At 34.6% G+C, this 17,114-nt stretch overlaps 1 protein-coding gene across 2 annotated transcripts in view; it reads left to right on the forward strand.

Annotated features, from left to right (window-relative positions):
- Positions 1-17,114, forward strand: part of NAP1L1 (nucleosome assembly protein 1 like 1) — a 33,957-nt gene that overhangs the window by 13,726 nt on the left and 3,117 nt on the right. Inside the window, exons 3-14 of one of the 2 annotated variants that reach the window (XM_081083383.1) lie at positions 1,943-2,028; positions 3,444-3,546; positions 10,564-10,705; positions 11,145-11,225; positions 12,075-12,203; positions 13,259-13,330; positions 14,134-14,273; positions 14,719-14,864; positions 14,961-14,980; positions 15,632-15,754; positions 16,401-16,430; positions 16,940-16,987. In XM_081083383.1, coding sequence (XP_080939509.1) covers positions 1,943-2,028; positions 3,444-3,546; positions 10,564-10,705; positions 11,145-11,225; positions 12,075-12,203; positions 13,259-13,330; positions 14,134-14,273; positions 14,719-14,864; positions 14,961-14,980; positions 15,632-15,754; positions 16,401-16,430; positions 16,940-16,987 — 1,120 coding nt within the window. Of the gene's footprint in view, positions 1-1,942; positions 2,029-3,443; positions 3,547-10,563; positions 10,706-11,144; positions 11,226-12,074; positions 12,204-13,258; positions 13,331-14,133; positions 14,274-14,718; positions 14,865-14,960; positions 14,981-15,631; positions 15,755-16,400; positions 16,431-16,662; positions 16,759-16,939; positions 16,988-17,114 lie in introns of those variants that run through there. The other variant, XM_081083384.1, reaches the window with a different exon arrangement.

Here is a 17,114-nt window from a genome sequence, read left to right on the forward strand (position 1 = left end):
CTTAGATTTTGGTCCTCAGTGAAGTTGTTGCTCCTGAGTCTCCTTGTCTGTCCTTCAGAGTATGTCTGTTTAAAAACCCTTTATCATAATTTTAGTGGGGATCCTGGAAGGATTGAGATAAGATGAGTATGTGCAATTTGCCATCTTAACTGTCTTTTTTTAATACATACTTTTATTGATTTCAGAGAGGACGGGAGAAGGAGAGAGAGAGAGAAACAATCAGTGATGAGCAAGAATCATTGACTGGCTGCCTCCTGCATGCCCACTACTGGGAATTGAACCCACAACCCGGGCATGTGCCCTGATCTGTAATTGAACTGTGACCTAGTTCATAGGTCGATGCTCAACTACTGAACCACACCCTTCAGGCACTTTCATTTTTTAAATTTTGAGGAAAAAAGAAAAGTTAATTACCTCTTTTATTATTTAATTTTGGATGCCTGCAAGCCTTTGGAGAAGGAAGGGAAGAGGGGAGTTATTTAAAGCAAAAGTTAGCAAACTCTCTGTAAAGGACCCGATGTTAAATATTTTAGGCATTTTGGGCCATGTGATCTTTTGTAACTACTCAGCTCTGCTGTTACAGTGTGAAAGCAGCCAAAGACAATACATAAATAAATTAACTGGCTGTATTCCAATAAAACTTTACTTACAAAAATAGGAGTGGGCTGGATTTGGCCATGTCACGTAGTTTGTGGACCCCTGTTTTACCTTTAAGATTTAGATGTTTAGTGAATGGTGTATGACACTGAAGGAAGAGCAAGTTTATACGTCAGAGATATTCCAGAAATGATTATTTTTGTTTTTGATGAGAAGGCTGATTTTTTTTTTGTCCCTTAATTAAAGGGAATATAAATTTTGTCAGCAGAATACAGTTGACTTTTTCTGTACTTGTCCCCCATATGAAAATTAGACAGTATTTGTCCATATATGAAAAATTTTCAAATGCTTTTCTAAACATGTAAAGCAACTAAATCACTAAATCAAATAAATAGTAAAATGTAAAATCTCTATATATTGATTTAGATATTCTTATTTCCCTTTTTAATGCTAATTATAATCTCATCTTCAGAAACTAGACTTTTAAGATGAAATGGGAAGAATGTTATTTTATTATTTTTTACCTTTTCTTCCAATGCTGCCATCCTCCTGGCTTTGCTCTAAGCATAAAGTAGTCTCAGGCTTTTTAAATTTTTACTGTTTTCCCCCATCTTCACTGTGAAGTAAAGAAAAAGGATGAAAGTCCACAAAGATAATGAGTACAGACTGCTATGGTTATTCCACAGCCATCAGGGATCGAGAATTCTTCTATTTTTCAAAACTCCTTCATCCTTAGCTACTGACTTCCATTCTCTAGGTTGCCTCATGGTCCAGTGTGGCTGCCCAGGCTCTAGCCATCACATCCATATTCTAGGGAGGAAGAAATGTAAAAAAAAGGGGGGGGGGGCTGTTAGCTGTTTACCATCCTATAAAGGAAGTTTTCTCAAAGTTCTATATTACTTCATTTTCTCTCACTGCTAAAAATCTAGTTATGTAGCCACAAGCTAGCTAAAAGGTAGGCTGGGAAATGTAGATTTTTCTAGCTTTGTGAATTGTCATCTCATATAAAATTAGGGTGCTGTTACTAAGAAAAATCAATAAATATTGGGTAGGAAATGTACTTCCTGACATCATATTCTCTGAACCAAAACCTGTTAAACCATATTTTTAAAGGTTGAAGTACAAACTTTATATTTGACCACATGCTTTTAAATGAAATTTAAAAATATTTGTAGTTGTTTACATATGAAGTTAGAAAGAAAACAGAATTCCCTTTTAGATTTTCTATTTCATATTTTTGAAAGAGGCATATTAACCTAGGAAATGAATTGAAGTTTTTCTACATATTTTATATTTTTGGTAATTTGGTACATTTGAAACTTGGTGTGATACTATGATATTATAGCAAAGAACAGTCTGAACTTGATCAAGATTTGGATGATGTTGAAGAAATAGAAGAAGAAGAAACTGGTGAAGAAACAAAAATCAAAGGTATTATTTTACATTTTTTCAGGCTCTAGTGATTACTGGCACATGTCTTCTAGAGCAGTGGTCGCCAACCTTTCGGACCTCGTGGACCACCGGTTGGCGACTGCTGTTCTAGAAGGTAGTTCTCTTTTTGATCCTTATCCACCAGCCCGTACCTCAGTTTAGTAACAGTTGTGTGTGTGTGTGTGTTTGATGTTGGGGGAGGGAAGAAAGAAAGGAGGGCTAGAGGAAGATGGGGCTGAAATGATGGTAAGGGAGGAAGGTGTGAGTATAGTGACCCCTCAGAAGTCACTGTGTGTGTACCCTCCACTGCTAGAGTGACATGGCATAGTTGGGTCAAACAGCTTAGATACCCATGAGTTTTGTCTGAATTTAGAAATGTTAGAGATGGTGGGAATTGTTTTTGGTGGTGCTTCTAAACAAATACCATTAGTTTAAATTTACTTGAAAATGTTTCGTATTTAATATGTAGACAATATATAGTGTGTGCATGCCCTTTTTAATCCAACCAAAAAAGAGACATTAAAATTAACGTTGGTAGTGTGGAATTATACTTCTTTAGGTTTTGTCCTATAGATAGGAGCCAAGAATATTAAGGTAACAGATGAATCAACTTATCATTTTTAAGCCAGAATGAGGTTAATTGTTAAGACTAGTGAACTTAGTTTTAGTCATCAACATTTTCTTAAAAGATAACAGACCATGTGTCCTTAGTGGCCAGTATTGATATTCTAAAGATATAGGTTATCACAACTATACATCTAATCAAATTAGAACTAGCAGTCATTTGAAAACATAATTTGAAAAATTAAATGGAAATTTTGGGTAGTGTCTGTTGAAGAAGACAGCAAACTAATTTTTGCATATATCTAGCTACATTTGGGTTAAGTATAATTTCGAGACATGCTGATAACCAAATTTTGTTTGGTTTTAGTTACAACCTTTGACTTAACTGTTAACTTTCTCTATTAAGACATATGCAGGCACGTTATACAAACAAACATTAAGTAAACTATTTAGGTTACTCATTGTACTTTTTCCCAGGCTCCAAACTGTTACTGTATTTGCAGTTTTCTGATAATGTGTTGTCTGCCTTCAAAGAATTATCGAGTCATAGATAGGCATCTGGATGAAGATTTGAGCATCCCAAAATGCAAGATGGCTGAAACACAAGATAGTAATTAGAGAAGGAATACTGTTGATAGAAGTTTGTAAATGGTCCTGAGACATGGCACATACTAGAGATCATTAGGAATCTGAATATTAGGTTTTCCTAGAGTGAATTTTCTTTAGCTTGCTGCTCATCTCTACTCATACCAGCTAGTCAGGAAACCTCATGATTGGATTGTCCTATTAAAATAGCATAATACGTTTTCATAAAATCCTTGTTTCAATGCCCCCTCCCCCTTTTTTTTAAGCGCGTCAGCTGACTGTTCAGATGATGCAAAATCCTCAGATTCTTGCAGCCCTCCAAGAAAGACTTGATGGTCTGGTAGAAACACCAACAGGATACATTGAAAGGTACAAGTTCTTTTTCATAGTTCTTATTTCTCTTTCTGTAATCAACATTGCAGGTGTATCTATTTATTTTTAAGGCCATCTGGGACTTATGTGCATAATAGTGGAAAGCTCATGTTTGTTAATATCTAGGTTTTGCTAAGTACCACCAATTTAGAGTTGGTCTTTTTATTTATTTATTTTTTATTTTTTTTATATTTTATTGAGTTTCTACAGAGAGGAAAGGAGAGAGATAGAGAGTTAGAAACATCGATGAGAGAGAAACATCGATCAGCTGCCTCCTGCACACTCCCCACTGGGGATGTGCCTGCAACCAAGGTACATGCCCTTGACCGGAATCGAACCTGGGACCTTTCAGTCCACAGGCCGACGCTCTATCCACTGAGCCAAACCGGTTTCGGCTAGAGTTGGTCTTTTTAAAGTTTAATTTCATCTCCACAGGAAGTATACTGATCTTAATCATTTCTGAGATTTGTTTAGAGGTTTTATTAGAAATGCACAGAATTAGAAGAAATAACAGATTTCTTATTTAATTTGTTGGCAATATAAATCATTAGTAATAGCCCAAATATTCTATTCTGCTTGCAATTTTTTATATGGCTTTATGATTTTAAGATCCATCCATATGTATCTGTAGTAGCTTCTAGCCTCTAAATGGTTCCCAGCTCTCCTTGATGTTTGTCCACCATGTTTTTTATTACATGCGTTTTCTTTGATGGATAACTAGATTGACTCCAAGCTTCATCAATACAAAGTCCATTGTAATGGTCATTGTACATTTCCTCTTAAGGAACGATGTAAGAATTTTTTTGTGATATGTACTTATCAGTGGGATTGCTAGTTCTGGGCTTTGCAAGCCTTAGGTACTTCCAGCTTGCTTTCTAGGATGACTGTATCCAATGAAGCAACAATGAAGGTTGCTTTATCTTTGTGTCCTTTCCAACAGTTGGCATCATTCAGCTTTATAGTTTTTTTACTTTTCAATTGAAGAGGTACAGGCTTATTTTATTTAGATTTCCTGATTTCTGATGAGTTTTTCTCATAATTGTGAGGCTTTTAGGTTGCTCATTTGTATTCTTTTTCCTATTTGGGCTTACTATCTTTTCCTTGTTTTGCAGGGTTTCCTATGTATTCTAGATATTAATCCCTTACCAGTCATTTTTACTTACTTTACACATAACACCCTCTAATGAACAAAAATTATTTTTATGTTTATTCAGTTTTTACCTATGATTTGTTATTTTGAAGTTAAGTCTTTTCTAGTTTCTTCTCTATTTCCTATTGACTAGTTTTACTGTTAGGTCTTCAATTCCTCTAGAGTACATCTTTTTATTTAATGTGAATAGGCATTCACTTTTTTTTTCTTTTTTAATGTGCTAGCACATTTATTGCATATCACTTTTTTATAAACACATGTGTTTGTCTTTGAGCAGGATTCTGCTGTTTCATTGATCTTTTTTTTCCCTCTTGTTTTGTCATTGTCACACTTAATTACCATGGCTTTATAGTATGTTTTAATATCTGGCAGGATGAGTTGCTTTCTTCTGCCACCCCTCACCTCACACAAGCTCCCTACTCCCATTCCCATCATGGTTTGACCTATCTGTACACCTTTATTGTACATATATGATTGATAGTAAGTTTATCAGGGTTCTTTCAAAAAACAAACTGAACTAAAATTTTGTTTTGCTTTGTTAATCCTCACCTAAGGATATTTTTCCATTAATTTTTAGAGAGTGGGAGGAGGGGGAGAGGGAGAGATAGAGAAACATTGATATGAGAAGGACACATTGATTGGCTGCCTCCCACTTGCTCCCGACCATGGCCAGGGATTGAGCCTGCAACCGAGGTACATGCCCTTGACCAAAATAAACCTGAGACCCTTCAGTCTGCAGGCTGATGTTCTATCCACTGAGACAAACCAGGCCCAAACTAAAATAAACCTGCGACCCTTCAGTCTGCAGGCTGATGTTCTATCCACTGAGACAAACCAGGCCCAAACTAAAATTTTTGATAGCTATTGCATTGAATAAATAAGTATATTAGCATGGTAGGGAGTTATGTCATTTTTCATATGAAATTGTTTCATCCGTATCCTTATATCTATTCAGATCAGACTCTGTGTCTTTATTACAGCTTTTCTATATAGTTTGTTCTTGGTTAATTCCTATATACCTTAGTTATGTTGCTGTTGTGAATAGTATCTTAATTTTCTAATGTATTTTATGACTGGCTGTTCTTGATGTAGAGAAGGAGGGCTCTTGGTTTTTTTTAAGTTGATTTTATATTGGAAATCTTGGTACACTTACTATAGTAATTTATTCTATATTTTCTCCCGTGGGTAAAAGATCTTACCTGCAAATACTGTCAGTTTTACCTGTAATCTTCCACGTTACACTATACCACATGTTTGTTTTTCTTTCTGTATAACACTGGCCAATATTATGGTGAGCATCAGTGTTAAAAATGGGCATCTTTGTCTTATTTCTAACCTTAACCAGGAATGAATATAAAATCTCCATTTACATTTGTGTCTATGATTTTTCTGACCATTTTTTCTATAAGTTTAGATGGTCTTTTGACTTTTTATTTGAATCGTTAAGTACATATTAAATATATTTTTTGAAATACATAGTTTGAATATCAAACTAACCTCGCATTCCTGGAATAAGCTTAATCATGATGTATTGTTACGTCATTGAGTTAGGTAGTTAATACTTTTATTCAGGATCCTTATTCATTAGTGAAATGAATATATGCATGTATGTATGTACAATAAAAGAACTTTCAAGGGTGGTAATTCTATCCCTTGGTTTTAGAGCCTAATGAAATGAACATGACTATTTTTACTTTTTTTTCTGTTTCCTGTAGTGACTTGTATAAGATAGAAATTAACTGTTTCTTGAACTGTTGGTAAAACTCTTAAAAAATTGACTTGGATCTTTGGGATTTGGGAAGTAGAGGTTCTGGGGAATTTGTTCTTATTTTTTTAATCTAATTGATCTCTTCAAGTTCTCATGCCAACTTCAAAGTTTATATTCTTCTAAAAAGTGGATGCATTTTACCAAATTTAAAATTGATTAGTATATAATTCATGATATTTTTTAAAATCTGTGATTATTTTCCCTTTGTAATTTGCATCTTCAGTTTTGCTAGTTGCCTCTTATTTGGTTTTTAGAACCAACTTTTGATTTTTTATTTCCATATGTATATTTGTTAATTGCTGCTCTTTCTGTGGCTTTAATGTTATTATTTCCTTCTTATTTCTAATTTTCTAATTTCTGTTTACAATTTTTTAATTGAATGCTTAGTTCATTTAATTTTTTAAAGAGATTAATTTCTCTCTTTGACCTTAATATTCTGTTTTTGTAAATGTTCTGTGAATGTTAAATATGAAGATCTGTATGCGTAAATTAATAGCCCAAGCTTACTCATTGTGTTGTTTGGGTTCTTCTTCTCATTATTGTCTGCTTGATCTAACGATGTCTGAGAAGGATGTGTTAAAAATCTTAATTTTTCTGTTCTCACTGTAAATCCATCAGTTGTAGATTGTGTTGTAATTCTGTTTGTCTGAGATTAAAATAGCTTTCTTTTGGGTTTTATTTACCTGGCATGTCTTTTTTCCATCCTTGTATCTTACTCTAATGTGAATATTTGCTTCTTATTAGTAAATTCAACTCTTTACATTTCTTAAAAGTGGCAATATTTTTAGACTCAATTGCTACCATATTTTCCTTATTTTTAGATTTATTGTTTGGTTTGTCTTCTGTTTTTCATTGAATAGAACAAGTTGACTTCTGGTTTCAAAGTTAAGTGCATTCTTATTTTTGTTCTTATAGGAGAGTGGCTCATAACCCAATACCTAATTTTATTTATTCCTATTGATTTTTTAAATTCACCAATATCTATATTGCTTATAAATAACTTCTCTAGTCCTCTATTTCTTTCCTTTAAGGCAAGAGTAAAATTTCTCAAGGTATTTGACCACCCTTACCTTATCTATAGCCTCTTGTGGATTTTTTTAAAGTTCTCAATTACCTTAAAATTTCACTTTATTCTTGTATATATACAGTATTTTCTTTTGAAGCCTTATGTCAGTGTGATTTCTTTTGTAGGTTATTTGCTTTCTTTATTAAACTCTTAGAATTTTCTTTTGTCTTTGATATTCCTAAATCTCAATAACATGTCTGGGGTTAGGGTAAAGATTTTCATATTGCTTTTTAACTTTGAGAAATTCTCTCTTTTTTTAGATATTCACCTCCCTTTGTTTTTTAACTATTGCTAAAGTTGTCATTCATATCTCAGAGCTTTTCTCTCTCTCCTATCTGGAGAGCTTTTCAACCTCAGACTTTCTTCAGTTGAACCTGTCTTGTTTATCCTATTTGTTGGTCATTTTAGTTACTGCATTTATCATAATAATCCTGTTTCAGATATCTTGGTCTTGTCTCATACTGCTACTATCTTCCCTCTTCTCTAAGTATATATATTCTATTGAAAGTCTTAGTCTAATAATTCTGCTTCGGGTGATAAGTATTTCATTCATTCTGTACTCAAGTGTCTAGGTATTTTGGCCTTAGAGCTTGGGGATTATGATAAGTATTGAGGGAGGAATGAAGATCAGACTCTGGTTTGTGACAATCCTGTGGAGTTTAAGGAGAAGGGGAGGGGATGAGCCTAAGGAGAGTTTCAGTCACTTCAGATTTAAAGTTTGCTGACAATTCTGGGCAATATTTTGGCTGCTTTGGGAGGAGGCAGTCCCCTGGTTGTAATCCATTGTATCTGGATTGGAGGAGGTGGAGTCAGTGCTTGTGGGTTTTGAGTCAGTCCAGTTTTCATCAAATTCTTGTTATTCTAGAAACACTGGCACTGGGCTCTGAAGGGTGAAGGGGACAACAGTGAGTGTTGAAAGGCAAGCGCAGAACTTAAAGGCTAACCACTCTGGTCATCCTAGGATGTTTTTCCCAGGTGGTAGGTCAACCCCATACCAGTTAAACACAGACTTCAGTCTTGGAAATTGCTTGTGTATGTGTGCATGTATAGTATATGTACATGCACACGTGCACATTGGAGTGGGAGTAGGGGTCAGCAGCCCAATGACAAAACATTAAGCTTTTTGTTTGTAAGAAATAAAGTTGATAATGTTTTGGTATTTGCTTTTTTACTTGATTATCTTTTTTTAAAATATATTTTTATTGATTTCAGAGAGGAAGAGAGAGGGAAAGAGAGATAGAAACATCAATGATAAGATAGCATCATTGATCAGTGGCCTCCTGCACTCCCCCAACTGGGGATCAAGCCCGCAACCTGAGCATGTGCCCTTGACTGGAATTGAATCCAGGACTCTTCAGTCCGAGGGCCGACGCTCTATCCACTGAGCCAAACCGGCCAGGGCTTTACTTAATTATCTTAACTAAAGTGATTAAGTAAGATATTACTTGATTTACAACAATCTGTGTATGGCAGGAAATTTTAATCTGGATTCTGGATCTGTTGCACAGATTTACTGAAGTTAGGTAAATTTTGAATGTTAGCATATTTTGGGGAGGTAGAGGGGTTCATACATGTAAGCATTCTGTGAGGGGTTTATTCTTTGAGGGGCTCACAGACTAGGTATGTATAACCTTTTAAAAATCTATGTGCCATAGCAAATTGTATAATATATGAATTATATCTCAATAAAGTTGTTAAAGAAAACACATCCTCTTGTCATAAAATATTATAGTCTTTTTTTTTTTTTTTGAACAGTTCTTTTTTTTAAATATATTTTATTGATTTTTTTACAGAGAGGAAGGGAGAGATAGAGAGTTAGAAACATCGATGAGAGAGAATCATCGATCAGCTGTCTCCTGCACATCTTCCACTGGGGATATGCCCGCAACCCAGGTACATGCCCTTGACCGGAATCGAACCTGGGACCTCTCAGTCCGCAGGCCGACACTCTATCCACTGAGCCAAACCGGTTTCGGCTAGTCTTATTTAATATAATTTCAAATTCCAAATTAAATAGAGACTACAATAGAAAATAATGGTGTAGGGTACTGTCCTATTTCCCAGTATACATATGCTCCCTTCCTTTCCCCTAGTACTAACTTATACAGGTGAGAAATTATTTTGTCTGTTGTTTGAAGAAAGTTCAGTTATCATTTAGTATTATCATTCCACTAGAGGCCCGTTGCACGAAGATTCGCGCAATAGACCTTCCTTCCCCTGGCTGCTGGCACCGGTTTTCCTCTGCCACGCGGGACCCAGGCCTTTGGTCCGGCCGCAGCGGAGAAGCCAAGCCCCAAGGCTAGGCTTCTCCGCTCCAGCCGCCATCTTTGTTGGGTTAATTTGCATTAATTTGCAATCAGTAATTTGCAATCATCCTGATTGCCTGGTGGGTGTAGCGGAGTGATGACCAATTTACATATTTCTCTTTTATTAGTGTAGGTGGCTTTTTTTATATATATATAATCCTCACCTGAGGATATTTTTCCATTTTTTTTTTTTAGAGGGGGGCAGGAAAGACAGAGAGAAAAATCAATGTGACATAAACACATCAATTGGTTGCCTCCTGCATGAGCCCCAACCAGGGCCTGGACCAGGGAGGAGCCTGCAACTGAGGTACATACCCTTGACCAGAATCAAACCTAGGACTCTTCAGTCTGTAGGCTGATGCTCTATCCACTGAGCCAAACTGACTAGGGCCATGACTTTTTAACTTTAGAAGATAAGACTGTATTTTACAGCTGAGATGCCAGTGCATAAGAACAAAGTTGAACTTGAGTACAATGAAAGGTTTGGGTTGATAATACAATTTACATTTTCCTATCAGTTTAATGTATCCAGCTAAATATCTACTTTTGAACTTTTATAGTACAGAGGCCCATGCATTTATACCTCTTAAAGATTAATTATTTTGAGTTAGTATATCTTCACTTCAAGTAGGAAACCTATTATGCTTCAATTTCAGAATGATAAAAGAAGTATAACTTGTGTCTTACTGGCATGCTATGTAATTGATGCTTTCTAATCTTTCAGCTTGCCGAAGGTAGTTAAAAGACGAGTGAATGCTCTCAAAAACCTTCAAGTTAAATGTGCACAGATAGAAGCCAAATTCTATGAGGAAGTTCATGATCTTGAAAGAAAGTATGCTGTTCTCTATCAACCTTTATTTGATAAGGTAATGCTTTCTATTACTTTTGTTTTAGATATGTAAAATTTGAGAAGGTAGTAAAGCTCCAGAAGCAAAACTTTTTTAAAGATTTCTTACTGATTTTTAGAAAGGAAGGAAGAGAGAGAAAAAGAGAAACATCAATGTAAGAGCAAAACATCAATTGGATGCCTTCTTCACACCCTCTTGGGATCGAGCCCACAACTTGGGCATGTGCCCTGACGGGTAATCAGGACAATGCCCAACCCACTGAGACATTGGCCAGGGCCAGCAATAAACTTTCTTTAGACCTCTCAGCAAAAATGGTTACTTGATGTATTTGGGAAAACTATCAATAATAGCAATTCAAATTATGGTATGCATTAATTAAAACCTATGGGTTCCTAATGAGAAACAGATAGTTTTTAGCTTGGATATCATGTAAGCTTTTTTTCTTCAATCATTTTAGCGATTTGAGATCATTAATGCAATTTATGAACCTACGGAAGAAGAATGTGAATGGAAACCAGATGAGGAAGATGACATTTCGGTTGGTACCAACTTTAATTTGGGGTGTTTTATACTTTGGGAATGAAAGCATTTCCTTCGAACTTCATGATGACATACAAATGATTGTTCCCTTTTTTTCAAGTGAGAAAATGGAGGCTTCTAGGTGACTTGCCCACAACTAATGGCAGAGCTGAAACACAAATCCAGTGCTCTGTTAAATGACCCTGTTTCTCCAGAATTGCTATTTTAATGTTGGTTGCTTAAGAGAATATAATCTATATTATAAAAACCCAGTGGCCCTAATGCCATATGACCAAAGACTGGTCACTAAGAGGCTGCGTGCATGCCGAGGCATGTGCGGGTGGGTGGGGCTGCCTGCGCAGCTAGGTGCCCGCGGTTGGGCAGAGATTTGACTCTGAGTCTCGCAGCGCTGCGGGACTCGGCGGGGTCTGGGGCCCCGGGTCTTGAGCGATTTCGCACGCTGGGTCCCTAGTATTTCTATAAGAAAACATCAAGAATAAAGCATTGGACTAGGTTTATATTTCTTTTGCTTTTCCTGTTTACTATGCTTAAAAGTAATTATTTTTCATGACTTTAAAAAATTATTTTCCTAAAACTTTTTTCTACACCGTATGGCCCTGTAAACTGTGACCTACTAAACTGTTCTCTTCGGGAGCAGTATGGTTGTAGCAATATTTATAAAAGTAAGGTTTGGTATGGGTAACAGCAGTATTTACACAATTGGACTAGAACTGTTTGGGCTGAAAGTTATAATTAGTGATTGAGGGTTTGTTGGTTTCTGTATTTACATTTAATTTAAGGGGATGTATAAGATTTTATCAAGAGGTTTAATTTAGGCTTTCAGTAATGTATGCTGTTACTTATCAAGGAGGAGCTGAAAGAAAAGGTCAAAATTGAAGATGAGAAAAAGGATGAAGAAAAACAAGACCCCAAGGGAATTCCTGAATTTTGGTTGACTGTTTTTAAGAATGTTGACTTGCTCAGTGATATGGTTCAGGTAATATTACTCATAAAAATATCAGGTTACCTCAGAGAGTGTAAACCTTTGTAATTTAAATGTTTGACGACTAGTCTCTCCATAGTTGACATTTGTAGAATGGTTGCTTTCTTTTGAAACAGCTGTTGTCTGTAGAGGGGAAATTGCAACTTTTTTTTTAATGTAACCAAATAAATTATGATTCATTTTTAAAAAATAGATAATGAAATAGTCCCTTTAATAATTGGTCATTATTGTCTGGTGCTTTCTCAGACAATAGCTTTGTGCCTTCTGTCTCAGATGCTTAGTGTGGAGGTAGGATGTGAGAGACTTAACCATTTCAATTGTCTTACCCAAAAGACCTTTTCCGTCTGAAACAGCTATTCCAAAGTACATTTGTATTTATAAGAATGCTGTAAAAATATTATTTTTATTGATTTTAGAGAGGAAGGGAGAGGGGGAAACAGATAGAAACATCAGTGATGAGACAGAATCATTGATCGGCTGCTTCCTGCATGCCACACACTACGATAGAGCCTGCAATCCTGACTGGGAATTGAACTTTGACCTCTTGGTTCATAGGTTGATGCTGAACCACTGAGCCACACCAGCTGGGCTATCTTTAACTCTTACAGTTGTCACTTTTTCTGGGAAACATTGTCTTATAATCAGAAGCATTTCTTGAGCCACTGCCATCTGCACTGTAGTACTTGTTTCCTGATATTTTGATTGTTGTAAGTTAGTATCAAGAAAAACAAATGATCTCAAAACAATGACTCCTTAATAGAAATTCTACTTTAACCAAGTAGGAAAACATCAAGCAGAAAGAAGGAAAGGAACAAGAGTAGCTAAGAGCAGCAGTTACAATCAATCAGGAAACATTTGAAAGCAAACATGCCTATTTTAGACTTGGTTTTGTGCTCTTCAGCCCATTCAGTCTGGATAATGAAGTAGTCATTGCTACATAAAACTTAACTTGAAAATGTCAGTCATTTCAGTGTTCATTGTCCAGTAGGAGAACACTCGTCCTAAAATGCCACATTACTTACTCTTTTTTTTTTTCTTTTAATTTGAAGGAACATGATGAACCTATTCTGAAGCACTTGAAAGATATTAAAGTGAAGTTCTCAGATGCTGGCCAGCCTATGGTAAAAACTTGGAAATACTTTCAATTTTTGTAATAGGTGTTTACAGATAAATAAGTGGAACTTTCTAAAAAGAGGTGTGACATTTAAGGGTTAGAGATGGGGATGAGATATTAAAAGTGATACTTGGTATACTTAATTATTGATAGGAAATAAATGTTTAGATGTTGATAATGTAATGCAACATTTCCTCCCTCTTAACTATTTTCAAAATACAGTTTATCATTGTTCCTGGATTTAAAATGTATTAAAAAAATAATACCAAGGAAACATGAATAAAAAAGTACTTATTTTGTATTAAAAGACTTATGTCTGGGACTTACATAAAATAGAAGATACTAGAGGGGGGCCCCTAATTTCCCGTTATGAGAGCTCAACCAACAGCTTTTCCCCAAAACCATCAGTAGTATAATGTAAAGTATGGGCAAAGCTACTAAAGGTTATAGATTCTTATATTGGCATGTAATAAGGTTGGGCCTTTTCTCTGTCCAGCTTACGTTCTAGTCAAAGATTTAAAATTTCTCTTTGTGGGATGGAGAGAGAAATGAGGACTTGGTCAGTTTATTCAGATGTGCTCAACCTATTTCATAAACATGTTACTAAATAGTATTGTATGCTGAACTAAGATTTGTGCGTCATTTTGCTTTTAACATAAAGGAGATTTATCTGTTTCCCAGAGTGGGAAAAACACTGTCACTTAGAATTTTATGTTTATAAAAACTAAAGATAAAGCTTTACTTATTAAAGAATTGAAATTGATTATGTAGGAATTTATTTTGTTTTTTTACCTTTTTTTTTTTTTAAAGAGTTTTGTTTTAGAATTTCACTTTGAACCCAATGAATATTTCACAAATGAAGTGTTGACAAAAACATACAGAATGAGGTCAGAACCAGATGATTCTGATCCCTTTTCTTTTGATGGACCAGAAATTATGGGTTGTACAGGGTGAGTTTAATTTTATTATATTAACAGAATGTTAAGTCTGTATTTGTTGAACTTATGATTTGTGATATTGGTATTTCCATGTCTGTGTGTTAGATACATACATAAATAGTTTATCTCCAAATATTTGAGTAAAATGTTATCTGAGAAATTAGCCATTTTCCTAGAATTCTTCTTGGAAAATGGCTAATATTATAGACATTTCTCCAAAGGAAGTGCACATTTAAATTTATTATATTGTGAGTTTATGGTGATTGTAAATATGTTTATTGGAAAAATTCGGTTAGAAATAAAATTTTTCTCTTTACACTGCTATAGAAAGCACTTGGACCAATTTTGCCCTCTAAAATTTGAAATTAAATATACTATTTATTTGGGAAAGTCTTAGCAGTTGAAAGTAATATGTTAATTGTGATAGGAGATTTTTCTTTTTCTCTTTGTTTGGAAGGTGCCAGATAGATTGGAAAAAAGGGAAGAATGTCACTTTGAAAACCATTAAAAAGAAACAGAAACACAAGGGACGTGGGACAGTTCGTACTGTGACCAAAACAGTTTCTAATGACTCGTTCTTTAATTTTTTTGCCCCTCCTGAAGGTAAATAGTGTTTTAGTTTGCATATTGGTGGTGGTTTTATTATAAGCTTTGTTTAAATTTTTTTATTCATTTGAATTTCTCTTCTCAATTTTGCAGTTCCTGAGAGTGGAGATCTGGTAAGCTGAATTGTTATTTAATTGTTGAATTGTTTACTGTGTATGAAATTAAAGGATTAGTTCTCAAAAGTGGGGAGTTGGGGTAGTTGCCACTAGGTTTGTAGTGCATGGGAAAGCTCTCGATGCATCTGAACAGTTCCATTCAAAATGCTCATAGTGCTTTCACTGAAAACTGCTGAAATGCTCAAGAGTTTCTTTTCTTTTGAAACTTGGGAAATACTTTGAGGGATTCAAAGTTTTTAAGACTATAGTTTTCTTCCTTATTGAAACTAGAATGTATTTGTGATAGCCTGAGTGAGATTCTATTATTCCACTTGGTGTTTTCAGTAACTAATATTTTAAAAGGAAAACGGCAGTTATGTAATTAAGTTGCTTTATTTATATTTTACCTTTAAGCCATAAAAAATAAACAATAACTAGTTCACTAATTTTTACTCCCCCAAATTTCTGAGTATATACACAGTTCTGCTAACTTTATTTTTTTAAAAAACTGTAAATGACTGGTGGGTCATACCACATTTAAGTAAGTTTTCAAATGACAGAAAGTTAAAAGTGAAGTTGAGAGTTACTTCATGATTTAAACCCAAGAGTGTTGCATGTGCTGAATTAAGTAACAAAGTTAAATTTTGTGCTTTTGTTTTTCTTAAATAGGATGATGACGCTGAAGCTATCCTTGCTGCAGACTTTGAAATTGGTCACTTTTTACGTGAGCGTATAATCCCAAGATCAGTGTTGTACTTTACTGGAGAAGCCATTGAAGATGATGATGATGATGTGAGTGGATCTGAATCCTGCAATAAAATCATTTAGTGAGTGTATGATAGTCAGAATTGGTGAGAGGTTTAATGAATAGATGTAATTTTTAGAAAGCACAGCAGAATAATGCTATTAGGATAATTCCTGATGTCCTGTACATAAATTTTCTGAGTTGTTTTAAATAGATTCTCTTTGGGTTCATTTACTATAGTTTTTATTTTTTTGCTAATAGGAAGACTGCTCTGAATTAGTGAAACTTCACAATGTTTGGTAGTAGTGTAGATCTATTATGCTCTTGTCTTTGACCAAATAAAACATGCCAAGAACTTATTTTAGTGCTTAAGATAACAATAGTAGGAACCATAGAATTTTTATTCCAAGGAATATTAATTAAGATTTCGGTAAAATTAGGTTGCCCTCAAAGGTTTGGGTGTCTTTTATTGCTAAATGGCAATAATTCAGATAGACATTTTGTGCCTTGTATTCCACACCTAAGTATAAGAAAGTAATATTTACAATAATAGCTGTTACATCACATTTAATCATTCACTTTAGGGAAAATATTTTTCCTTTTTTTAGATACTAGTGGATACAATGATGGATGTAAATAATGCTGTTCTCAAAAGTTTATTCATCAAACTTGACCCTTTTTTCCTTTTTTTAGTATGATGAAGAAGGTGAAGAAGCGGATGAGGTAATGTTTACCAAATGAGCAAATAATACTGTTTAAAACATTGAGAAGCATATTGAATGACTTATGTATTCCTTTGCTATAATCATTATTCTGTGATAATGCATAAAAAACATTTTTGGAAAAATTATGATTTTAGAATCTACAGCCAAACAATGTATGTATAAGGTTTCAATAAATAAATTGTAAAACTCAGAACATTTTTTTTATTTCAAATAATTCTGTTCTGCTGCAGGGTTATCAGCTCTTTGAAGAAGTCAAAAGCTGCAGTAAACTTTTCCCTCGTTGGCTGCAGTAAATCTTTTCAATAAAAGCTGTCTGGATGTCTCAAGTTGTGTTGGGAAATTTTTCATAATAGAAGCTTTCATAGTAAATTGCATTGTCACCAAACTCTGTATTCATGAAATTCTATTGACCTATAGAGTAACTTGTTTTAAATTCTTCCTACATTATGAGCCATTTCTTGCCTACTATGTACCTACTTCATGGATTCATTTTGAACTTTAATATAGGAAGGGGAAGAAGAAGATGAGGAAAATGATCCAGACTATGACTCAAAGGTGAGTATAATTAGTGCTGTTTTCTATTAAATTTAAGGCAGGTTAAATAAAAGTTAATATCTCAATATAAAGTTTAATTTTATCCATTAAAGTCTAGGCCATTAAATATATATATATATAATATATA

The sequence above is a fragment of the Myotis nattereri genome (genome assembly GCF_964212035.1).
Source record: "Myotis nattereri genome assembly, chromosome: 2".
In the NCBI taxonomy this organism is placed as follows: domain Eukaryota; kingdom Metazoa; phylum Chordata; class Mammalia; order Chiroptera; family Vespertilionidae; genus Myotis; species Myotis nattereri.